This window comes from Grampus griseus (assembly GCF_964374135.1).
Source record: "Grampus griseus genome assembly, chromosome: 12".
NCBI classification, from domain to species: Eukaryota; Metazoa; Chordata; class Mammalia; order Artiodactyla; family Delphinidae; genus Grampus; species Grampus griseus.
Window position 1 is genome coordinate 34,498,380 of NC_139006.1, and position 26,929 is coordinate 34,525,308.

Genomic DNA, 26,929 nt, shown 5'->3' on the forward strand with positions numbered 1-26,929 from the left:
CATGGTATTTGGATTTGGCTTCCAGCAGCTGCTATACAGAACCGTGTTTTGAAAGATTGTCAAGTCCACATGGCAAATGGCATATTCCAAGCAATTTTATAGAAATGCTGAGAAATGGCTCCCTAAATGTCTGCTGTCTGCCAGGCTCTGTTACATACAATGGATTTATCTACCAACACCAACGTTGCTGGTTGTTACATTATGGGCTTTTTGCTAAAAAGGGACATGGCTAGAGGTTGCCAGCTGTCCCCCTCGCAGCTGAGCAGCTATTAGGTCTGTTAACTTCAGCATCTCCACCTCCATCCTAGCTCTGCTCCACCTTCACCATCAGCAAATCTTCTCCCCACCATCCAGTGCTCTGAAAGCCTAAAAGGAAAAAAGTTTCTCCCCACCAAAATGCCCATTTGCCATTGTGTGGCATGCAGGAATTCTGCATTGTTTTAGGCATGATGATTTGGTTACACTCTCCTATAGCACTTATGCAGGAGATATTATCCTGCAGGTTCATGGGTTCATGCCGGTTCATGGGGCAAGAAACAGAATGTTCAAAACCAAACTGATTTAAGATCTTCACAGACAATGCACAGCCCTGTTAGCAAATGTTTCAGTAACTTATAAGAGTTACAAAAGAGTAGATCATAGGAAAAGAAAGTGTTTATTATTCAGTCAACAAGAGTGTTTTCGCTGGGTGAGTGGCTCCTACATGTCTCAGCCTCCTCTCCTACTAATTCCGGTTGTTAAAGGGTTGACCAGATGTCAAGTGGAATTGGCAAATGTGGTTCCCCTCCCCTTGGGACTGTGACTCTTATCTTAATCATTTTCACTTAAAAGGCTACTATGGGGTTATTTTCATTCCCCTTCCTTTCCTCCTAAAAACACCCCTGTGTTACTAATTTATCTGTGCATACACTGCTGAGGGGACCCACTGTCAGAGGATCCCATTTCATGAACAGTCACTGAACTCTGTTTCTTGTATAGTCTTGGACTTTACTAAACTCAGATAAACTAAGCTCAGATGTGGCTATTTCATCAGAGTTACTTTCGCAAGGATCTTCAGCTTGGGAACAAACATTTAATTAAAATGAATGTTTTTGTTTCTCTTCCAAAATGGTGGTCCCAGCATAGGGATGGGCAAAGCTTCTTGGTTCTTCTTCTCTTGTGGATGTATCTAGAAGGTAATAGAAGGGGCTGTTTGTTCCCCTTTGGAGCCATTCATAGTTTCCGAGTAACACTGCACAATAGTTATCTTAAGAACAAACTTCCTGACATAACTTACATCAGACTTTTCTGATAGCAGTCCTCAACATGTCCTTATTTATTTTCTTTTAGAACATTTTGGGCAGGCAAGGGCCATGAGGCAGAGGTCATGGGTCCTTTTCAGAGCCCTTCCTAGTGTAATGTTCCTTGTACTGATGGTGAAAAGCACACATTGTTATTTTGGTAAGCAAATTACAAATTGAAGATTGCTCGACTGGGGCCAAAGATATAGCCACTGCGGTGGTATGGTAAGAAATGTCTGCACTAAGACCTTGGCCTTTGGGGCTGACAGAGCACATCTGAGAGGGTTAACAGGATCCTTCTGTATCCCCACAGATGCTGATGCAGAGATTGAAGGAGCCCCAGCCTCTCCCTTGGATGTGGTGTCCTTGGATGCCAACAAAGATTATATCATCATCTCTTGGAAACAGCCGGCTGTGGATGGAGGGAGTCCTATTCTGGGATATTTTATTGATAAGTTAGTACTTAGTCTAACTTCAGTTAGAGTGATTTGGCCATAGAGACACATGCTTGATTTCTCCCACCATTTCTAGGTGAAGTGTTTTCTTTACTGGTCTCCTCTCCCTCTTTTCTCTGTGTCTCTGTCTCTGTCTGGTGTGTATGTATATATATATATATATATATGTATATACACATACCTACCTGTTTACCTAAATTCCAAAGATAATCCTTGAATTGTACTACCAACCCAAGTCACTAATTTGGCAAGAATATTATGAATTTGTTCACCTAATAGAGGCCACTTTAGAAATGAAATAGCTGGTATTCAATATGCTTAATGTCCATATTATTAGTATGTCAGTAATTTAAGAATATTAAGTAATTTAAAGAATAGTACTCTAAGAATACTAAGAAAATCTCATTTATATCACAGGATTCAAGTTTGACAAAGAAATAACAAATATCCATAGTATTAAACTGTTTTATTTACAAATCGTTGCTGTTTACATTCTCCAAAACTTAGAGGCTTTATATTTATAGTAAATGGGTCTTACATATGAATTATCCAGTGAGCTTGGCCAATTTAGAAACAAATTTAGATTATTGACCTAAATACATTATTGTCTGACTTAGTTTCTTTTCAGATAGTTGCTCCAATTCTCTTCCATTTTTGAGTAATAAACCCTGACTGTAAAAACCACTAGGGGCAGATAATCTATGCCGCTGTAGTATGACAGGTTTGTACCAAGGTGGATTAAACTTAATATTTATAGCAGTAAGTAAGTATATGCCTACTGGGCTCAGTACCAACCAGAGAAATATTTATAATAGATTATACTTTATTTAACTGTACACTAAATGTTTCCAAGTTATTTCATCATTGAATAATGATGAACTGTGAAGTTTTAGATATATTCTTTAAAAAAAAATATGCATCTGTATTTTAATTAAAAACATAACTATCTACCTTTGTAAAAGTATCCCTCTATGTAAATGCACCATTTTTTACAAATCTAGTAAGATTCTTTTTTTTTTGAATTTTATTTTATTTATTTTTTATACAGCAGCTTCTTATTAGTTCTCTATTTTTTACATATTAGTGTATATATGTCAATCCCAATCTCCCAATTCATCCCAACACCACCACCCACCCTGCCATTTTCCCCCTTTGGTGTCCATATGTTTGTTCTCTGCGTCTGTGTCTCTATTTATGCCCTGCAAACTGATTCATCTGTACCATTTTTCTAGGTTCCACATATATGCGTTAATATACGGTATTTGTTTTTCCCTTTCTGACTTACTTCACTCTGTATGACAGTCTCTAGATCCATCCACGTCTCTACAAATTTCGTTCCTTTTTATGGCTGAGTAATATTCCAATGTATATATGTACCACATCTTCTTTATTCATTCGTCTGTCGATGGGCATTTAGGTTGCTTCCATGACCTGGCTATTGTAAATAGGGTTACAGTGAACATTGGGGTGCATGTGTCTTTTTGAATTATGGTATTCTCTGGGTATACGCGCAGTAGTGGGATTGCTGGGTCATAAGATAATGATATTTTTTGTTTTTTAAGGAACCTCCATACTGTTCTCCGTAGTGGCTGTATCAATTTACATTCCCACCAACAGCACAAAAGGGTTCCCTTTTCTCCACACCCTCTCCAGCATTTGTTATTTGTAGATTTTCTGATGATGCCCATTCTAACTGGTGTGAGGTGATACCTCATTGTAGTTTTGATATGCATTTCTCTAATAATTAGTGATGTTGAGCAGCTTTTCTTGTGATTCTTGGCCATCTGTATGTCTACTTTGGAGAAATGTCTATCTAGGTCTTCTGCCCGTTTTTTGATTGGGTTGTTTGTTTTTTTAATATTGAGCTGCATGAGCTGTTTATAGATTTTGGAGATTAACCCTTTGTCCGTTGATTCGTTTGCAAATATTTTCTCCCATTCTGAGGGTTGTCTTTTCCTCTTGTTTGTAGTTTCCTTTGCTTTGCAGAAGCTTTTAAGTTTCATTAGGTCCCATTTGTTTATTTTTGTTTTTATTTCCATTACTCTAGGAGATGGATCAAAAAGATCTTACTGTGATTTATGTCAAAGAGTGTTCTTCCTATGTTTTCCTCAAAGAGTTTTATAGTGTCCGGTCTTACATTTAGGTCTCTAATACATTTTGAGTTTATTTTTGTGTATGGTGTTAGGGAGTGTTCTAATTTCATTCTTATACATGTAGCTGTCCAGTTTTCCCAGCACCACTTACTGAAGAGACTGTCTTTTCTCCATTGTGTATCCTTGCCTCCTTTGTCATAGATTAGTTGACCATAGGTGCATGGGTTTATCTCTGGGCTTTCTATCCTGTTCCATTGATCTATATTTCTGTTTTTGTGCCAGTACCATATTATCTTGATTACTGTAGCTTTGTGGTATAGTCTGAAGTCAGGGAGTCTGATTCCTCCAGCTCTGTTTTTTTCTGTTTTGTCCATTACTCTCTCTCCCTTAGGTGTGAGGTGGGCACAGACAGCTGGTCTCAGTGCAATGACACACCTGTGAAGTTTGCTCGTTTCCCAGTCACTGGATTGATAGAAGGTCGTTCTTACATATTCCGAGTTCGTGCTGTGAACAAAACTGGAATAGGTCTCCCCTCTCGTGTTTCCGAGCCTGTGGCTGCTCTGGATCCAGCTGAGAAAGCTAGACTTAAAAGTAAGCATTTTTCATTTTTCAGGATCATCTTGAATTTTTTTTATATGCCTGAAGTAGATCCTATTGCAAGGTTATTTCTCCACCCTCCACTAGAGGGAGAAGAGAATAAGAAATCCTTTACTGATCAGAAAAATCCAGGGGAAAAAAAGACAAAAACAAAAAAGTATTTGTTTTTTGACTCATCTGTTCACTAAGGTCTTTATTTTATGTTATTTTTATTTGATTCAGAAGAGTTTGCCTTATTTGACTGAGTTACAGGCATTGTGTTTGAAATGAAATATGAAAACCAAAAGGCTGGTGAGCTTTTCTTTTCTTTCATTTTATTAGCACAGTTCAAATATACTTTTCTTTCTGGTTCATTTTCTTAAAATTGTAAGGTAGTTTTCTTTTTTTTTTTTTTTTTTTTTTTTTTTTTTTTTTTTTTTTTTTTTTTGCGGTACGCGGGCCTCTCACTGTTGTGGCCTTTCCCGCCGCGGAGCACAGGCTCCGGACGCGCAGGCTCAGCAGCCATGGCTCACGGGCCCAGCCGCTCCGCGGCATGTGGGATCTTCCCGGACCGGGGCACGAACCCGTGTCCCCTGCATCGGCAGGCGGACTCTCAACCACTGCGCCACCAGGGAAGCCCTAAGGTAGTTTTCTTAATCTTGAATTTATCCCTTAGAGCATTAATACTCAACACTGTGAATTTCTTTATGTCAAAGGAAAAACACATTTACGACACATCGTGTCTGATCTGTACTCGGGTTTCTGTGTTAGAGTCAAAAATAATCTTTTCATATATTTAGCCTCCAAGTCTCAATGTCAAAATTGTGGTACATGGGGCTTCCCTGGTGGCGCAGTGGTTGAGAATCTGCCTGCTAATGCAGGGGACACGGGTTCGAGCCCTGGTCTGGGAAGATCCCACATGCCGCGGAGCAACTAGGCCCGTGAGCCACAACTACTGAGCCTGTGCGTCTGGAGCCTGTGCTCTGCAACAAGAGAGGCCGCGATAGTGAGAGGCCCGCGCACCACGATGAAGAGTGGCCCCCGCTTGCCACAACTAGAGAAAGCCCTCACACAGAAACGAAGACCCAACACAGTAAAAATAAATAAAATAAATTAATAAACTCCTACTCCCAACATCTTCTTTAAAAAAAAAAATTGTGGTATATGAATTATGCTCTGCATTTGTTTCATAGGAACCAATACAGCATCCTTAATAATAGGGACCTTAAAGTGGCATTAAAAGAATTGTTGGAATTTCACATTTCAGTCTATACCAGATTTCTCAACCTTGGCCCTATTGACATTTTAGGCCAGGTAATTCTATGTTGTAGGGGGCTGTCCTGTGCATTGTAAGATGTTTAGCAGCATCCCTGGCCTCTACTCGCTAGATGCCTATGGTCCCCCCACCCCCCTCCTCCCCCTCCCCCCAACCGCCATCATGACAATCAAAATTGTCTCGAGACATTATCACATGTCCCTGGGGGGCAAAATCACCCTAGTTGAGGACTACTGGTCTATGCCATTTATAACATTTTCAGTGTTATTCTTGACCTTAAGTACATGTAGTGGCATCATAAAAATCTAAGTAAAATAATGTCACCTTCCCTCTGGAGACTTTTCTAATCAGGCTCCCTGATTACTCTCCAATCACTTTTCACCCACTGTCCAACTTCTCTCCCTCTTTCCTAATTCCATCTCATACTTTCATTTACTCCTCTTTAATAAATGTCAATGAAAGTAAGATTTGTTGGGATTGAAAATGAATTATCTTGCTTATCACCTTTCTGTTTTTGCACACAGTCTGGTGAAAAGTCCCTCACTTGAAGCAGGAGTTGAATCATTCTCTCTTTCTGATGTCTTTCTGATATCACAGAAATGAATTTCCCCTTTAACTTTATACTGCCTGTCTCACTCATTTTCCTTACTCGGGATCTAAACTGCTTTCCTTTGTAAATAACACTTTCAAAATTAATGGAAAGAAATCTCTTTCGTTGAGCTTTACTGCAGGATCAGCGCCCCTCTCCCCTTTCATCTTCATTATGACATAAATAACAGTCCGGCTTACAATTGTTCCTGAAAATTTTCTCCCAATTAAATGCTCTCTCTCAAGGAGGGTGAGAGAGCCTATGTGTTTCAGGAGATACATGGGGAACAGTGTATGAACACAGGCTGTTTACCTCGCCTGTGTCAGTACAGTTCCGGAAACGTGGAATCTAGCAGATTGTGAGTTGTTTGAGAACAGAGACTATGCCCCCTCTCCCCAAAATACCATGTTCGTGCTTGATAAGACTCACTAAGAAGGTACATAAGTAAACTAGTAACAACCCCATTGGGGACTAATCTGGCCAGTTTACCAATTTCTCAGTGCAGCTGAACTGCATTTGTGAATGTTTCTGATTTTTGTATTTATCTCTGTCAGGTCGCCCTTCAGCACCCTGGACTGGACAGATCATTGTCACTGAGGAGGAACCGACAGGTAAAAACCACGTTTTCCCCAGATAGTATTGCCAGTGCTCTGCTATGCAGTTTGGCTTTTGTTATGAGGCTACACTGTATATTATTTAAGTGTTTTGGAAAGAACATTCTGAAATATTTGGAGATCATGAAGTAACTTATGTTGTCAGAGAATCGCTTTTTTTAAAAGCTTAATTGAGGTATAATGACATACACTAAACTGCATGTCTGTAAAATGAGCAATGTGATAAATTTTACATGTGCAAACACCTGTGAAACCATCACCGTGATCAAAGTAATGAACATATACATCACCCCTAAATTTCCTTATACCCCTCTGTAATACCTCCCTCCTGCCCCTTCCTCATCTCCAGGCCATCACTGACATGCTTTCTGTCACTATCGTTTGTGTTGTCCACAATTTTAGATCAATGGAATCATACTCATTTTTGTCTGGTTTCTTTCACTCAGCATAATTATTCTGAGATTTATCCATATTGATGCATGTATCAGTTTATTCCAACTTATTTATACCTTCACCATTGAAACCTTCTATGAACCTCCTTGTTAAGTGTTTTTGTGGACATACACTTTCATTTCTCTTGGATAAATACCCAGGGTTTGAATGGATAGGTCATCTGATAGATGTTTGTGTAATTTTTAAAGAAATTGCCAACTGTTTTCCAAAATGGTTGTACATTTTACATTCCCATCTGCAGTAGTCCAGAGTTTCAGCTGCTCCACACTGTAACCAGTTCGTGGTATGGTCAGTCTTTTTAATTTTAGCCTTTCTAATTGGTGCATAGTGGTGTTTTGTACCATGGTGGTATTTCATAGTAGGTGTATAGTGGTCTTAATTTGCACTTCCCTAATACTGTTGAGCACATTTTCATGTGCTTATTTGCCATTTTTGCATCATGTTTGACATCTTTGTCAAATCCAAGTTCATTCAGATATTCTCCCTTTTTTTTTCTAGACATGTTATAGCATTAGCTCTTATATTTCAATCTATGATCCATTTCAAATTAATTATTTCTATATTGTGTGGATTAAGGGTCTAAGTTATTATTATTATTTTGCATATGGCTCTCCAGTTATTTCAGCAATATCTGTTGAAAAGATTATTTTCTTCCCATTGAATTGCCTTGGCACCATTGTCCAAATCAATTGATTGTATATTTGTGGATCTATTTCTGGAATATTTATTGGTCAATTTTATTTTCTCTACACCAGTACCACACTGTCTTTATTACTGTAGCTTTTATAAGCTTCATGTTTTTTTTAAAGCTTCACAGTTTTGCAATCAGGTAGTATAAGTCCTCTAATCTTTTTTTTTTCCCCACAGTTGTTTTGGCTGTTCTAAGTCTTTGCATTTCCATGTAGAATTTAAAATCAGCTTATCAATTTCTAAAAAAAAAAAAACCCTGCTGGGATTTCATTTGAGTCTTTTATTCTTCGTGATTTTCTATCTACTCATTCTATCCATTATTTTATTTTATTTATTTATTTTTGGCTGCGTCGGGTCTTCGTTGCTACGCAGGCTTTCTCTAGTTGTGGCCAGCGGAGGCTACTCTTCGTTGTGGTGCGTGGGTTCCTCATTGCGGTGACTTCTCTTGTTGCAGAGCATGGTCTCTAGGCAGGCGGGCTTCAATAGTTGTGGCTCGCAGGCTCTAGAGCGCAGGCTCAGTAGTTGTGGTGCACGGGCTTAGTTGCTCCGCGGCATGTGGGATCTTCCCGGACCAGGGCTTGAACCTGTGTACCCTGCTTTGGCAGGCAGATTCTTAACCACTGTACCACCAGGGAAGCCCCTCTATCAATTATTGTTAAAATAGTGGTGACATCTCCAACTAAATGGTGGATTTAAATGCTTCTTGTAGTTTTATCATGTTTGGTTTCATGTGTTTTGAAGCTCTGTTATTAGATGCATAAACATTTTTATTGTTATATCCTCTTATGCACTGACCACTTTAATATTAGGAAGTGACTCCTTTTATTCACGGTAATACATTTTTGCTTGGAAATCTGTTTTGTCTAATATGAATATAATGACCCCAGCTTTCTTTTGATTAGTGTTAGCATGACATATGATTTCCTTCCTTTTACTTTTAACCTATGTGTTTTTGTATTTAAATCATGTTTCTTGTAGGCAGCATATAGTTGGGCCTTGCCTTTTTATGCAATCTGGTAATCTTTACCTTTTAATTGGGGTGTTTGAGCTATTTACATTTCATGTGATTATTGATATGGCTGCATTTAAATCTACCATCTTGCTAGTTGTTTTCTATCCGTTCCATCTATTTGTTTGCTTTCTTTTCCCTCTTTCTACATTCTTTTGGATTAAATATCTTTTGTTATTCCATTTTATCTATGTTATCTTATTAGCTATAATTTTTTTTTCTTTTATAGTAGTTTGGAATTTATAATATACATCATATGACAATGTACCTTCAAGTAATATTATCCTACTTCACATGTAGTATAAGAACTTACAGCAGTATCATTCCATTTACCCCTCCTAGCCATGGTGGTGGTGTTATGTATTTTATTTGTTTATATATTATAAACTCTATGATACGATGTTATTATTTTGGTTCAAACAGTCACAAAGCTTTCAAAGAAATTTTAAAAGTATGAAGAAAATTTTCAGTATTCACTCACATTTTTACCATTTCTGTTGCTCTTTATTTCTTTGTGTAGATGTGGATTTCCATCTGATGTGATTTTCTTTCCACCTAAGGCATTTCCTTTTTATTTTTTTAGGCATTTCCTTTAATATTTCTTGTAGTGCAATCCTGCTGGTTATGAATTATTTTATTATTTGTATGTTTGCGAGAGTCTGTATTTCGTCTTCATTTTTGGACTGTATCCACCAGCTATAGAATTCTAGGTTGACAGTCTTTCTTTAGAGGTTGGTCCATTGTAATATAGGTCTGCACTGTAAGAATGACTGCTATCATTTTTTTTCCTGTCATTCTTATTTGTGTTTTTCTGTATGTAATGTATTTTTTTCCCATGTCTGCTTTTAAGATATTCCCTTTATCACTGGCTTTAGAAATTTGATTATGATGTGCATTTGTGTAGTTTCCTTCATATCTTGTTCTTGGCGTTTGCAAGTTCCTTGAATCTGTGCATTTATGGTTTTCATCAGATTTGGAAAATTTTTTTCACATTATTTCTTTAAATATTTTTTTCTATACTCCCCCTCTCTTCTCGTCTTCAGGAACTCCAATTACATGCCTCTTGAAACCAAAGCTCAGTGATGCTGTGCTCATTTTTCCTATCAGTCTTTTTTTCTTTCCGTGTTTCATTTCTTTCTGTGTTACTTTCTACTGCTATGTCATTAATTTTATTCTTCTTCTCCTCTTTAGCCTCTAACCTATTGTGAATTCCAGGCAATGTATTCTTTATAAAAGACTTTGTAGTTTTCATCTTAGAAATTAATTTGTATTATTTTTATATTTTCCATGTCTTTAATTATCATCTTTAATCTTTAGCCTCTTGAACATATGGAATACATTTATAATAACCGTCTTTATGTCCTTGTTTACTAGTTCTATCATTTGTGACATTTCTGGTTTTGTATCATTGATTGATATTTCTCCTCATCATGAGTTGTATTTTCTTGCTTCTTTGCATACTTGGTGATTTTTTTTTTTTTTTTGGCTGTGCCTCATGGCTGTTGGGATCTTAGTTCCCTGACCAGGGATTGAACCCAGGGCCTCAGCAGTGAGAACACTAACCAATGGACCACCAGGGAATTCCCTGGTCATTTTTTTTTTTAACATCTTTATTGGAGTATAACTGCTTTACAATTGTGTGTTAGTTTCTGCTTTATAACAAAGTGAATCAGTTATACATATACATATGTTCCCATATCTCTTCCCTCTTGCGTCTCCCTCCCTCCCACCCTCCCTATTCCACCCCTCTAGGTGGTCACAAAGCACCGAGCTGATCTCTCTGTGCTATGCGGCTGCTTCCCACTAGCTAGCTATTTTACGTTTGGTAGTGTATATATGTCCATGCCACTCTCTCACTTTGTCACAGCTTTCCCTTCCCCCTCCCCATATCCTCAAGTCCATTCTCTAGTAGGTCTGTGTCTTTATTCCTGTCTTACCCCTAGGTTCTTCATGACATTTTTTTTCTTAAATTCCATATATATGTGTTAGCATATGGTATTTGTCTTTCTCTTTCTGACTTACTTCACTCTGTATGACAGACTCTAGGTCCATCCACCTCATTACAAATAGCTCAATTTCGTTTCTTTTTATGGCTGAGTAATATTCCATTGTATATATGTGCCACATCTTCTTTATCCATTCATCTGATGATGGACACTTAGGTTGTTTCCATCTCCTGGCTATTGTAAATAGAGCTGCAATGAACATTTTGGTACATGACTCTTTTTGAATTATGGTTTTCTCAGGGTATATGCCCAGTAGTGGGATTGCTGGGTCATATGGTAGTTCTATTTTTAGTTTTTTAAGGAACCTCCATACTGTTCTCCATAGTGGCTGTACCAATTCACATTTCCACTGGCAGTGCAAGAGTGTTCCCTTTTCTCCACACCCTCTCCAGCATTTATTGTTTCTAGATTTTTTTTTTTTTTTTTTTTTTGCCATGGCTCACAGGCCCAGCCGCTCCGCGGCATGTGGGATCTTCCCGGACCGGGGCACGAACCTGTGTCCCCTGCATCAGCAGGCGGACTCTCAACCACTGCGCCACCAGGGAAGGCCCGTGTTTCTAGATTTTTTGATGATGGCCATTCTGACTGGTATGAGATGATATCTCATTGTAGTTTTGATTTGCATTTCTCTAATGATTAATGATGTTGAGCATTCTTTCATGTGTTTGTTGGCAGTCTGTATATCTTCTTTGGAGAAATGTCTATTTAGGTCTTCTGCCCATTTTTGGATTGGGTTGTTTGTTTTTTTGTTATTGAGCTGCATGAGCTGCTTGTAAACTTTGTAGAGTAATCCTTTGTCAGTTGCTTCATTTGCAAATATTTTCTCCCATTCTGAGGGTTGTCTTTTCGTCTTGTTTATGGTTTCCTTTGCTGTGCAAAAGCTTTGAAGTTTCTTTAGGTCCCACTTGTTTATTTTTGTTTTTATTTCCATTTCTCTAGGAGGTGGGTCAAAAAGGATCTTTTTGTGGTTTATGTCATAGAGTGTTCTGCCTATGTTTTCCTCTAAGAGTTTGATAGTTTCTGGCCTTACATTTAGGTCTTTAATCCATTTTGAGCTTATTTTTGTGTATGGTGTTAGGGAGTGATCTAACTCATACTTTTACATGTACCTGTCCAGGTTTCCCAGCACCACTTATTGAAGCGGCTGTCCTTCCTCCATTGTACATTCCTGCCTCCTTTATCAAAGATAAGGTGACCATATGTGCGTGGGTTTATCTCTGGGCTTTCTATCCTGTTCCATTGATCTTTCTGTTTTTGTGCCAGTACCATACTGTCTTGATTACTGTAGCTTTTTAGTATAGTCTGAAGTCAGGGAGCCTGATTCCTCCAGCTCCGTTTTTTGTTCTCAAGATTGCTTTGGCTATCCAGGGTCTTTTGTGTTTCCATACAAATTGTGAAATTTTTTGGTCTAGTTCTGTGAAAAATGCCAGTGGTAGTTTGATAGGGATTGCATTGAATCTGTAGATTGCTTTGGGTAGTAGAGTCATTTTCACAATGTTAGTTCTTCCAATCCAAGAAAATGGTATATCTCTCCATCTATTTGTATCATCTTTAATTTCTTTCATCAGTGTCTTATAATTTTCTGCATACAGGTCTTTTGTCTCCTTAGGTAGGTTTATTCCTAGATACTTTATTCTTTTTGTTGCAGTGGTAAATGGGAGTGTTTTCTTGATTTCACTTTCAGATTTTTCATCATTAGTGTATAGGAATGCCAGGGATTTCTGTGCATGAATTTTGTATCCTGCTACTTTACCAAATTCATTGATTAGCTCTAGTAGTTTTCTGGTGGCATCTTTAGGATTCTCTATGTATACTATCACATCATCTGCAAACAGTGACAGCTTTACTTCTTTTCCGATTTGGATTCCTTTTATTTCCTTTTCTTCTCTGATTGCTATGGCTAAAACTTCCAAAACTATGTTGAATAAGAGTGGTGAGAGTGGGCAACCTTGTCTTGTTCCTGATCTTAGTGGAAATGCTTTCAGTTTTTCACCATTGAGGACGATGTTGGCTGTGGGTTTGTCATATGTGGCCTTTATTACATTGAGGAAAATTCCCTCTATGCCTACTTTCTGGAGTATTTTTATCATAAATGGGTGTTGAATTTTGTCAAAAGCTTTTTCTGCATCTATTGAGATGACCATATGGTTTTCTCCTTCAGTTTGTTAATATGGTGCATCACATTGATTGATTTGCATATATTGAAGAATCCTTGCATTCCTGGAATAAACCCCACTTGATCATGGTGTATGATCCTTTTAATGTGCTGTTGGATTCTGTTTGCTAGTATTTTGTTGAGGATTTTTGCATCTATGTTCATCAGTGATACTGGCCTGTAGTTTTCTTTCTTTGTGACATCCTTGTCTGGTTTTGGTATCAGGGTGATGGTGGCCTCGTATAATGAGTTTGGGAGTGTTCCTCCCTCTGTTATATTTTGGAAGAGTTTGAGAAGGATAGGTGTTAGCTCTTCTCTAAATGTTGGATAGAATTCGCCTGTGAAGCCATCTGTTCTTGGGCTTTTGTTTGTTGGAAGATTTTTAATCACATTTTCAATTTCAGTGCTGTGATTGTTCTGTTCATATTTTCTATTTCTTCCTGATTCAGTCTTGGCAGGTTGTGCATTTCTAAGAATTTGTCCATTTCTTCCAGGTTGTCCATTTTATTGGCATAGAGTTGCTTGTAGTAATCTCTCATGATATTTTGTATTTCTGCAGTGTCAGTTGTTACTTCTCCTTTTTCATTTCTAATTCTATTGATTTGAGTCTTCTCCTTTTTTCTTGATGAGTCTAGCTAATGGTTTATAATTTTGTTTATCTTCTCAAAGAAACAGCTTTTAGTTTTATTGACCTTTGCTATCGTTTCCTTCATTTCTTTTTCATTTATTTCTGATCTGATCTTGATTTCTTTCCTTCTGCTAACTTTGGGGTTTTTTTGTTCTTCCTTCTCTAATTGCTTTAGGTGCAAGTTTAGGTTGTTTATTCGAGATGTTTCCTGTTTCTTAAGGTAGGATTGTATTGCTATAAACTTCCCTCTTAGAACTGCTTTTGCTGCATCCCATAGGTTTTGGGTCGTCGTGTCTTCATTGTCATTTTTTTCTAGGTGTTTTTTGATTTCCCCTTTGATTTCTTCAGTGATCACTTCGTTATTAAGTAGTGTATTGTTTAGCCTACATGTGTTTGTATTTTTTACAGATCTTCTCCTGTGATTGATATCGAGTCTCATAGCGTTGTGGTCGGAAAAGATACTTGATACAATTTCAATTTTCTTAAATTTACCAAGGCTTGATTTGTGACCCAAGATATCTATCCTGGAGAATGTTCCATGAGCACTGGAGAAAAATGTGTATTCTGTTGTTTTTGGATGGAATGTCCTATAAATATCAATTAAGTCCATCTTGTTTAATGTATCATTTAAAGCTTGTGTTTCCTTATTGATTTTCATTTTGGATGATCTGTCCATTGGTGAAAGTGGGGTGTTAAAGTCCCCTACTATGAATGTGTTACTGTCGATTTCCCCTTTTATGGCTGTTAGCATTTGCCTTATGTATTGAGGTGCTCCTATATTGGGTGCATAAATAATTACAATTGTTATATCTTCTTGGATCAATCCCTTGATCATTATGTAGTGTCCTTCTTTGTCTCTTCTAATAGTCTTTATTTGAAAGTCTATTTTGTCTGATATGAGAATTGCTACTCCAGCTTTCTTTTGGTTTCCATTTGCATGGAATATCTTTTTCCATCCCCTCACTTTCAGTCTGTATGTGTCTCTAGGTCTGAAGTGGGTCTCTTGTAGACAGCATATATATGGGTCTTGTTTTTGTATCCATTCAGCCAGTCTGTGTCTTTTGGTGGGAGCATTTAATCCATTTACATTTAAGGTAATTATTGATATGTATGTTCCTATTACCATTTTCTTAACTGTTTTGGGTTTGTTATTGTAGGTCTTTTCCTTTTCTTGTGTTTCTTGCCTAGAGAAGATCCTTTAGCATTTGTTGTAAAGCTGGTTTGGTGGTGCTGAACTCTTTTAGCTTTTGCTTGTCTGTAAAGGTTTTAATTTCTCCATCAAATCTGAATGAGATCCTTGCTGGTAGAGTAATCTTGGTTGTAGGTTTTTCTCCTTCATCACTTTAAATATGTCCTGCCAGTCCCTTCTGGCTTGCAGAGTTTCTGCTGAAAGATCAGCTGTTAACCTTATGGGGATTCCCTTGTGTGTTATTTGTTGTTTTTCCCTTGCTGCTTTTAATATGTTTTCTTTTGTATTTAATTTTTGACAATATGTGTCTTGGAGTGTTTCTCCTTGGAGATTAATATGTGTCTTGATTAATATGTGTCTTGGAGTGTTGATTAATATGTGTCTTGGAGTGTTTCTCCTTGGATTTATCCTGTATGGGACTCTCTGTGCTTCCTAGACTTGATTATTTTCTTTCCCATATTAGGGAAGTTTTCAACTATAATCTCTTCAAATATTTTCTCAGTCCCTTTCTTTTCCTCTTCTTCTTCTGGAACCCCTATAATTCGAATGTTGGTGTGTTTAATGTTGTCCCAGAGGTCTCTGAGACTGTGTTCAGTTCTTTTCATTCTTTCTTCTTTATTCTGCTCTGCAGTAGTTATTTCTGCTATTTTATCTTCTAGGTCACTTATCCGTTCTTCTGCCTCAGTTATTCTGCTATTGATCCCTTCTAGAGTATTTTTAATTTCATTTATTGTGTTGTTCATCGTTGCTTGTTTCATCTTTAGTTCTTCTAGGTTCTTGTTAAATGTTTCTTGCATTTTCTCTATTCTATTTCCAAGTTTTTGGATCATCTTTACTATCATTATTCTGAATTCTTTTTCATGTAGACTGCCTATTTCCTCTTCATTTGTTACGTCTGGTGGGTTTTTATCTTGCTCCTTCATCTGCTGTGTGTTTTTCTGTCTTCTCATTTTGCTTATCTTACTGTGTTTGGGGTCTCCTTTTTGCAGGCTGCAGGTTCATAGTTCCCGTTGTTTTTGGTGTCTCTCCCCAGTGGCCTAAAGTTGGTTCAGTGGGTTGTGTAGGCTTCCTGGTGGAGGGGACTAGTGCCTGTGTTCTGGTGGATGAGGCTGGATCTTGTCTTTCTGGTGGGCAGGTCCACGTCTGGTGGTGTGTTTTGGGATGTCTGTGGACTTATTATGATTTTAGGCAGCCTCTCTGCTAATGTGTGGGGTTGTGTTCCTGTCTTGCTAGTTGTTTGGCATAGGGTGTCCAGCACTGTAGCTTGCTGGTCATTGAGTGAAGCTGGGTGCTGGTGTTGAGATGGAGATCTCTGGGAGATTTTCGCCATTTGATATTACGTGGAGCTGGGAGGTGTCTTGTGGACCAGTGTCCTGAAGTTGGCTCTCCCACCTCAGAGGCACAGCACTGACTCCTGTCTGCAGCACCAAGAGCCTTACATCCACACGGCTCAGAATAAAAGGGAGAAAAAGTAGAAAGAAAGAAAGAAAGAAGATAAAATAAAATGAAATAAAGTTATTAAAATAAAAAAATAATTATTAAGAAAAAAAAATTTTTTTAAGTAAAAAAACCCCCCAAAAAAAACAACAAAAAAAAAGGACGGATAGAACCCTAGGACAAATGGTGAAAGCAAAGCTATATAGACAAAATCTCACACAGAATCATACACATACACACTCACAAAACGAGGAAAAGTGGAAAAAATCCTAAATCTTGCTCTCAAAGTCCACCTCCTCAATTTGGGATGATTCCTTGTCTATTCAGGTAGTCCACAGGTGCAGGTACATCAAGTTGATTGTGGAGATTTAATCCGCTGCTCCTGAGGCTGCTGGGAGAGATTTCCCTTTCTCTTCTTTGTTCTCACAGCTCCCGGGGTTCAGCTTTGGATTTGACCCCACCTCTGCTTGTAGGTCGGCGGAGGGCGTCTGTTCTTCGCTCAGACAGGACGGGGTTAAAGGAGCCGCTGATTCTGGGGCTCTGGCTCACTCAGGCCGGGGGGAGGGAGGGGCACGGAGTGCGCGGCGAGCCTGCGGCGGCAGAGGCTGGCATGACGTTGCACCAGCCTGAGGCGCCATGCGTTCTCCTGGGGAAGTTGTCCCTGGATCCCGGGACCCTGGCAGTGGTGGGCTGCACAGGCTCCCCGGAAGGGGGGTGTGGACAGTGACCTGTGCTCGCACACAGGCTTCTTGGTGGCGGCAGCAGCAGCCTTAGCGTCTCATGCCCGTCTCTGGGGTCCGCGCTTTTAGCCGCGGCTCGCTCCCATCTCTGGAGCTCCTTTAAGCAGAGCTCTTAATCCCTTCTCCTCACACACCAGGAAACAAAGAGGGAAGAAAAAGTCCCTTGCCTCTTCGGCAGGTCCAGACTTTTTCCCTGACTCCCTCCCGGCTAGCCGTGGTGCACTAACCCCTTCAGGCTGTGTTCACTCCGCCAGTCCTCTCCCTGCGCTCTGACCGAAGCCTGAGCTTCCGCTCCCAGTCCCGCCCACCCAGGTGCGTGAGCAGACAAGCCTCTCGGGCTGGTGAGTGCCGGTCGGCCCCGATCCTCTGCGCGGGAATCTCTCCGCTTTGCCCTCCGCATCCCTGTTGCTGCGCTCTCCTCCACCGCTCCGAAGCTTCCCTTCTCCACCACCCGCAGTCTCCGCCCACGAAGGGGCTTCTAGTGTGTGGAAACCTTTCTTCCTTCACGGCTCCCTCCCACCGGTGCAGGTCCCGTCCCTATTCTTTTGTCTCTGTTTATTCTTTTTCCTTTTGCCCTACCCAGGTACGTGGGGAGTTTCTTGCCTTTTGGGAGGTCTGAGGTCTTCTGCCAGCATTCAGTAGGTGTTCTGTAGGAGTTGTTCCACGTGTAGATGTACTTCTGGTGTATCTGTGGGGAGGAAGGTGATCTCCGCGTCTTACTCTTCCGCCATCTTCCCCTAGATCCTCCATTTTTTTTTTTTTTTTTTTAATGACATGTCAGACATTTTGAATTTATGTTGTATGGTGCTGGATATTTTTTTATGTCTATAAATATTCTTGAGCTTTGTTCTGGGGAAACAATTTGATTCTTTCAAGGTTTGCTTTTGTTTGGTGGAATCAGAGCAGCCTTTAGTGTAGCCGTAATTTGGCTGAATTACAGAGGTAGTACTTTTCTGAGTACTCTACCGGATGCCCCGTGAGTTAGGAGATTTCCAGTCTGGCTGGTGGGAGGATGAACTCTCCCAGGTCCTTTGAGAGCGTTGAGAATTTTTCTCTCCAGTTCTTTTGTGTGGGTGTTCCCGGCCCCAGGTGCTTTCCTTGTATGCATGTGCTGATCAATACTAAAGTGAATACTCCAAAGGGACCCCCTCAAGTCTCTGAAGCCTTTCTCTCTGTGCAGCCTTTTCCTCCCCATGACTCTCTCTGTGCACACTTTGCCCTCCTTGGAATTACAGCTTCTTCTCCACTCAGGGAGACTGCCAGGCTCCACCTGGGTTTCTCTTCCTGAGCTGCTGCCTTGAAACTCCCTCCAGACAGTAAGCTGGGACAGTGGTAGGTCTCATCTAATTTTCCAGCTATGGGGTATCATTGTCCTATGACGACTGATGTCCAATGTCTATAAATGGTCATTTCATATATTTTGCTCATTATTTTACTTGTTTCACATGGAAGGGCCACTCCAATGTCAAGAACTGTGGAGGGTCTAAAACTTCACCCTACTTACGGGCCATCAAGTTTCATAGCAGTTTCATAGATGCTGACAAAAGGCATGAGACTCCCGGGTCAGAGAGAAAGGGCTCTGTTACCCACAGCTCAGCAGACAGCATGAGCTTCGTGTTTTCACTGGTCCCCCTGCTTCCCTGAGCCCCACAGGGCGATGTGGAGCCACACATGTGGACGCTGCCCATGCAGAGATCTGCGTCACAGCTGAGAAAGCTTGCCCTTAGGAAACCCCAGTCTTACAAGGGAGCTGCTCACCAACCTACTCAAAGTTTCTTGGAGAAAGACATTATCTTTACTATTCTGGTCAGAAACAACTCTCTGACCTAGAGGATATACTATTTCTATATTCCAAGGTTGTTTGCCACCCAAGCATACTTGAAAAGATATTCTGTCAAAAAGCTGATTTAAGATACGCAGAAGGGCTTCCCTGGTGGCGCAGTGGATAAGAATCCACCTGCCAGTGCAGGGGACACAGGTTTGAGCCATGGTCTGGGAAGATCCCACATGCCGCAGAGCAACTAAGCCCGTGTGCCACAACTACTGAGCCTGTGCTCTAGAGCCTGCCAGCCACAACAAGAGAAGCCACCGCTATGAGAAGCCCACGCCCCACAATGAAGAGTAGCCCCCGCTCACCACAACTAGAGAAAGCCTGCATGCAGCAACAAAGACGCAACGCATCCAAAAATAAAATAAATTTATTAAAAAAAAGTAAGATGTGCAGAAAACATAACTTGTGTCATTGCTACTGTTTTTCAGGACTGTAAGGAAATTAAAATTGTCAAGCAAAGAAAGTAAAATTGTGGCTTTGAATGAATGAATGAATGAATGAAAGTTTTAGGAAGAATTTTAGAGACAAGGTACTTCTTTTTACTGTGGAGCAGTAATTAGCTCTTCCTCCCTCTGTGACTCTTGAGTGCCCTGGGCTTCCCATGTGTGTGCCCCTCACTATTCCCTGTTGTTTTTCAGAGGGTATTGTTCCCGGGCCCCCCACAGACCTCGCTGTCATCGAAGCCACACAGAGCTACGTGGTGCTGAGCTGGAAGCCCCCCCGTCAGCGTGGCCATGAGGGCATCCTCTACTTTGTAGAAAAGGTAAGACTCTGGGATCGACATTATACCTCTTAACACTTCTTCAAGATTTCTTTAAGGAAGTAAAGATTAAATTTCTATTGTGTCCTGAACTTTTTAAACTCTTATAAACTGTAAACAATTTCTATAGAAAAATGTGTATCACACAGAACTTTGCCTTAAAGTTCAGGGGGTTTATGGATCCCTGAGTGTCACCCATAGACTCCTACAAGGTCCACAGACCCCAACTCATAACCCTTCTAAGAAGAGAAATGTTCCTGAAACTGTAGATTGCCTCTGTGACACTGTTTTCTCGACACTTTTTCTGTCTCCCTTGCCCTAGAAATGCCTTTTCATCTCTCTGCACTTGTCCTTCTGCAGGAAGGGTAGATGGGCGAGAGGAATAGAAGTTACAATACTTTCAAATGGCTGCGAGAGTGAAGACAGAAAGTCCTCACATGCTCCCTCGAGCTTGGCTGGCACTACTCTAAGTGCCGGTGGGAGGGTGGGGTCAGGGGTTACAATCAAGAAAGATACTGGCTAGTTCTTTCCCTCAACTATCTTACAATTATATTGTAGTTATCTTGGAGAGGGCAGCATACAATGAAGGCCTAAAATGGGTGAAATGATGAGAATTACATGTGAATCTATCCTATACCCATATTGGAGAGGAGTTCTAATAAGTATTTATGCTGAGAAAATGGAGAAAAGCAAGACCTGGACAAGACATTATCTGGGGGAGCTACCCCAGCTGCAAGTGCACAAGGGAGCACCTGCCAGGCAAGGCACAGGGCCCGGGGTGGGCGGAGGAAGTCCGCGCCTAAAGGGATCATTGGTACTGGAAAAGGGCATTTAAAGAGACTGTGCTGAAACTGAGGTTCCAAATCCATTGTTAAGAAGGTTTTGATTAGGATATAATTGAAAAAAATTAAAATAAGTTTATCTTATCTTGTCTGTAAGAACATTTTTATTGGCAGTTATGCACCACTTTTTAGAACAATGAATGAAACAACTGTTTGTACTTTTTTGTTATATTTTATTTTTATAAAATTCTGTGATAGCATGTTAAGGTATCATTTACATTTTGCTTTCATAGAAAAATCATAGAAAAGGTCATTTTTTTTTTGCAAAAATGTTATGGAGCTCAATTAATTTTCCTAAAGTCCTCTCTTTTACCTTTAATGCTACTCTGATCATTCAATTTCAGAACACCTATTAGATCACCTTCCCTGACAATTATTACAAGAGAATAGATATCATAGGAATATAGGTGTAGGCAAACATCTGCAAATTAGGTAACAACGTAAAAGCAATATTCGACTATCTTTATGGCCTTTTAATTATTTCTAATTAGCAGCTCTTGAGAAAATTATACTGGAGCTAAAAACACTAGGGTCCGTGGTTTCCCTTTATTAATTATTATACTTTTCTTTGATGAGGACATTTAACTCACATCTTTAGGAGCTTTCCTCACTTGCTTCTTATCCCTAACAAATCGGTAACAATAAGCGTATCATCTCTTCAACGTGTAATATGGACGTCTTCAAAGAAATTCTGATTTTACCAAAATAATACTAAAAATTTATATTTTTGTTAATTTTTATATTTTCTAGATATTAGCTTCAAATAAAATATAACTTGAGTAGCATTCTTGATTTAAAAATTTTTCCCTCAATTTTTTTTAATAGAGGACAAGACAAAGAGTGATAAACATTCATTTCCTGTGGTGTTTAATACACCCTCCCCAGTGAATCCTTTTGAAATGCTCCACATGAAGACGGTTCTGAATAAGCTCTGTGACAGTAATTACCATCTTTCTTAGAATAATGGCACAGTAAGAACCTACTACCGAGGCCTTTTCTTGAGATGAGTCAGCTTTTAGCTTCTGTTGAGCATCTCCTCTGGTCACATAAACACGAATTTCTCCACGAAAGTCTGTCACTTTTCCAAGCCTAAATACGTGAGCCAGGTTAAAATTTAAATGTTCTTCCAGCACTGCACCTGTTCGTATGGAACAGAAGGGACATTTATGAGTGCGGCATGGGTAAAGAGGCCTGTACAGGCACCACAGACAGACAAAAGGGCCAGGACATTGAGGTAGTAAGGGAGCAGCACACATCCAGAGACCTGGGGCACATTTACAGAGGAACTGTCCAAATGCTAGACCATTCTCCTGAGCCAAGTCTCAGATTATCTCTGATGAACCACTTCTATCTAATACGTTGACCTTTCTTAAGGGAGATGTTCCCATGCTCTCGTTCTGTGGCGAGTTTCCATCCCCAGGATGTTCACGCCTACAGCAGTGCTGCCTCTTTGGTTACCCCTGGGCTTGCATTTCTTCATGGAACTCTTTACCTGGGATTTGCACATAAAGGACGAACTTGCCTGTCATGGTGACAGGCTTGCAACCAGTTATGCCATGTCTGTGAGCTCTGAAATGGTTGATATTGAGAGGAATTAGATAAATCGGGTCTCAGCACTCCCAACCCTTCCATCCTACTATGTTCTTTTCAGCCCTCCAATTTTTCCCCAGAAAAATTGTTTTCAGCTCTTTCTCTCATTCCCCTATCAGAAGTCTGGTCATGTCAGAGGCAAGGATTGTATTACTTGGTAGCTCTGTTTCTATCAAAGGAATAAAAATAGCTAATGTTTACAAGGACCAGATACTGTTCTAAGCTCTGCATGCGTTAACTCACTTAATTCTTACTGTAATTCTATGAGGGAAATACTTTCATTTACATTATGTCTATTTTGTAGATGAGGAAACTGAAGCATAGATGGGGTATATAATTTGCCCAAGATCACACAACTAGGAAGAGACAGAGCTAGGATTTGAACCTTAGCAGTCTGGCTCAGGTCCATATATCCAGCTCTTATACATTGCTGCCTTTCAACCTTCCCAAGCCTAAGTCTCCTCTGGAAAACCTCAGTAATCACACAATATTACCTCCACAGTACCTACTTCAGAGCACAGTTGAGGGGATTAAAGAGTTACAATGGGGTAAAGTTCTTAGCACACTGAAATGCAGCTACTATTTTTATTATGAAAGTGTAAATGACTGATAAATGTTTATGTGTTCCCTAAGGGAGAAAATGTCAAAATGAGTCAAAGCCATAAACTAAAGGATAAAAAGTCTGGGAGAATTCTGTCCGTCAGTGGGGAGCAGATTGACTGTTCGGGGGAATTTATCCTCTCTACCCTCCCACACACAACTGACACATTATCATAAAAGGCACTGCAAGGGACTTCAGAGGTTAGCTTGTCAAATTTGCTTATTTTACAGATGATGACACTAATGTGACTTTCCCAGGATCACATATCTCGTTGTTACCAAAGCTAGGACCAGAATCGGTGCCTCTGAGTTCTTTTCACCATACCGTATTGCCTCTCATTTCAAGTCAATGAAGATTACGCTGAGTGATGTACCAATAAACTTATTGTCCCCCAAATTTATCATTCTTGACAACTGGTCAGTCTATTACAAGGTTTGGATTTCCAGAAAAGTCTCTTAAAACTGTTCAGAAGTTCTGGAGCAAAGTCACTTCTGCTACCTTGGGCAGAGCTGAAAGTTATAATAGTAGGGAAAAAGGATTACTGAAGACTGCTGATAGTTTTCTTACTGTATTCTGTACCTAAGCTCAAATGCACACCACATCCTTCTTTCAGGGATTTCAAAGTCACTGTAGATCAATTTAATTTCAAGGATAAAATATCTTTAAATTGGTTTTCCCCATTATTTATTCTAAAATATGGGCAAAAAAATAACATTTTCTTTATCTTACACTAACTTTATGCATTCAGAATTCAGAAACATTTATTAATTCAGAAACAAAAATTGTTGATTATCTACTATGTGCTAGATAACAATTCCAGGCTCTGGGGTATAGCAGTGAACAAGACAGCTCCCTGAACTTGTTTCACTGGAATTTACTTTCCAATGAAGGAGACAACAAATAAATAATTTAATTTCAAGTGTTGATAAGTGTTTTGGTGAAAAATAAAGCAGAGTAAGTAAGGGATACAGAGAGATAGGAAAGGAGCAAATAAAGCTTTCAGATTGGTAATGGAAGGAGGGTGATCAAGTGGGCCTTTCTGAGGAGACGGTATATGAGCACAGACCTGCATGATGTTATAAGACATTAAATAAAACGCAATTAAAATAACACAGTTCATAACAACATAATGGAAATTTAAGTATAAGTATCTAACATAGCATATTAAATTTAATTACCTACCCTGAGAATTAGAAAAGTATCTGACCCCAAACTATCATCTAAATAAATTAAGGACTTTTGTAAGTAGACCAATGATCTTATTTAGTTAAAAAGGAAGGGAAGTATTAAAGCAGCATATTTGTTCAACAATACAGCCATATTTGATTTAGATAATCCTGTGTACTTCAGATGTTTCATACCCCATTTCCCCCAAATCTCTTTTGCAGTCCAGTTTGCATAACAGGTAGTAGTTTGTTGGCAGATAAACGAACTTCAAGATGCCTGGCTTAGAGTTCCAGTTTATTCTTTCTGTGCTTTCAATGGATTCCACTGTTCTGGCTACAGTGTGATGCAGGAACAGAAAACTGGCAGCAGGTGAACATGGAGCTCCCTGTGAAGTCTCCCCGCTTTGCTCTGTTTGACTTGACTGAGGGGAAATCCTACCGGTTCCGAGTCCGCTGCTCCAATTCAGCAGGAATTGGTGAGCCCTCCGAGGCAACGGAAGTGACCATGGTCGAGGACAAACTTGGTAAGTATAGAGTTTGCTTGAGCCACTGTAAACTTATTTAACTTCAATTCAAGAGAGGATTCCAAAGCAAGAATCTTATTGGAATATGTATATATTCAAAAGTAAAAATCATGACATCCTTTTTTCATATTATTAATGTAATTGATGACTGTACTTGACTGATATATTAAAAATTTTCATTATTATGAATTATTATGAAAAGTACACTTCTCCAGGAGTTTCAACAGTATTGCTAATGTATTTTTTTCTGGAAGGGGTTGGTATGTTCCTGGGTGTTTAGTTTCTCATTGTACTCCCAAACTAGCATATTTTTAAAAACTTTCTGCTTTAACAAATATATTATAAAAGAACTGTGTGTTTGACGTGACTACTAGTGTAAAATTTATATATGTGTGTGCATGTCTGTGCACATGTGATAAGAATGAATTTCTAAACCACATTGGGCTGGACCATCATTTCCCTCTTTTCTCAGACATCCCCAAGCCCCCGAGCAATATCATCCCAAGCAGAAATACAGACACATCAGTTGTCGTTATGTGGGAGGAATCCAAAGATGCTAAGGAGCTGGTCGGGTACTACATAGAGTCAAGTATTGTTGGCTCTGGCAAGTGGGAGCCCTGCAACAACAACCCCGTGAAGGGCACAAGGTAACCGCAATATGCAGGATGGGTGGGTGGGGGGAGTGGGGGTATGACACTGGAGCCACAGGGGCTGAGGAAAGGACCGCAGACATGGACCCAAAGAGCAGCACAAGCATCAAACACAGGGAGATTATTAAAAACATTATGCTCTGAATATCCAGATGAACTTAAAATTGAACATGTCTACAGCCATACATTTGAAAAAAGGATTACTAGTGATATTAAACACTTAGAAACACACAATGCCAGCTATGATAAGAGATCATTTCATAGCTCTTTTCTGATTCTTTCCCTGTATGCTGTTTGTCCTTTTTAACCCTCTGTTTGTGTTTTAATACCCAGTGTGATACTAGATTTCAAGGATCTAATAGGCTCTAGCGAACGTAAATTAACCAGACATTTTATTTTATTTTTATTTATTACTTTTTTTTGGCCATGCTACGTGGCATGTGGGATCTTAGTTCCCTGACCAGGGATCAAACCTGTGCCCCCTGCATTGGAAGCACAGAGTCTTAACCACTGGACCACCAGGCAAGTCCCTTATTATTATTTTTTAAATTCAAGTATAATTGACCTACAACACTACGTTAGTTACAGGTGCACAACGTAGTGATTCAATATTTCTATACATTACAAAATTATCTCCACGATAAGTCTAATTACCATCTGCCAGCATTGCAAAGCTATTACAATATTATTGGCTATATTCCCTGTGCTATAATTTCATCCCCATGACTCATTTATTTTGTAGCTGGAAGTTTGTAACCCTTAATCCCCTGCACCTATTTCACTCACCCCTGACCCTGCTCCCCTCTGTCAAACAACTGTTTGTTCTCTATATCTATGAGTCTGTTTCTGTTTTGTTAACGTTTGTTCATTTGTTTTGTTTTTTAGATTCCACATAGAAGTGAAATGAAATCATATGGTATTTGTCTTTCTCTTTTTGACTTATTTCACTTAGCATAATACCCTCTAGGTTCATCCATGTTGCAAATGACAAGCCTTCGTTCTTTTTATGGCTGAGTAATGGTCCATTGTATATATATGCCACATCTTCTTTATCCATTCATCTATCAGTGGAAACTTAGGTTGCTTCCATATCTTGGCTATTGTAAATAATGCTGCAGTGAATATAGGGACACATGTATCTTTTTGAATTAGTGCTTCTGTTTTCTTCAGAAAAATACCCAGAAGTGGAATTGCTGGATGGTATGGTAGTTCTATTTTTAATTTTTTGAAGAACCACCATACTCTTTTCCGTAGTGTTTGTACCAATTTACATCCCACCAGCAGTGCATGAGCGTTCCCTTTCCTCCACATCCTTGCCACCGCTTGTTGTTTCTTGTCTTTTTGAGAATATACGTTCTGACAGGTGTGAGGTGATAGCTCATTGTGGTTTTGATTTGCATTTCCCTGATGGCTAATGATGTTGAGCATATTTTCATGTGCTTTTTGGCCATCTGTATGTCTTCTTTGGGAAAATATCTATTCAGATCCTCTGCCCATCTTTTAATTGGGTTGTTTGGGGGATTTTTGATGTTAAGTTTTATGAGGTTTTTTTTTTTGTATTTGGGATATTCACCCCTTATCAGATATATCATTTGCTTATGTCTTCTTCCATTCAGTAAGTGGCTTTTTCATTTTGTTGATAGTTTCCTTTACTGTACAAAAGCTTTTTCATTTGCTGTAGTCCCATTTGTTTCTTTTTGCTTTTGTTTCCCTTGCCTGAGGAGACAGAGCCAAAAAAATATTATAAGACCAATGTCAGAGAGCATATTGCCTAT

The 26,929-nt window shown here is 39.4% G+C and overlaps 1 protein-coding gene across 1 annotated transcript in view; it reads left to right on the forward strand.

Moving 5' to 3' along the window:
- The window catches only part of MYOM1 (myomesin 1), a 145,761-nt gene that overhangs the window by 55,046 nt on the left and 63,786 nt on the right, over positions 1 to 26,929 (forward strand). Inside the window, exons 11-16 of the mRNA XM_082667401.1 lie at positions 1,594 to 1,735; positions 4,220 to 4,419; positions 6,824 to 6,880; positions 19,660 to 19,784; positions 24,321 to 24,504; positions 24,977 to 25,151. Of these exons, the coding sequence (XP_082523527.1) occupies positions 1,594 to 1,735; positions 4,220 to 4,419; positions 6,824 to 6,880; positions 19,660 to 19,784; positions 24,321 to 24,504; positions 24,977 to 25,151 (883 nt within the window). The remainder of the gene's footprint in view (positions 1 to 1,593; positions 1,736 to 4,219; positions 4,420 to 6,823; positions 6,881 to 19,659; positions 19,785 to 24,320; positions 24,505 to 24,976; positions 25,152 to 26,929) is intronic.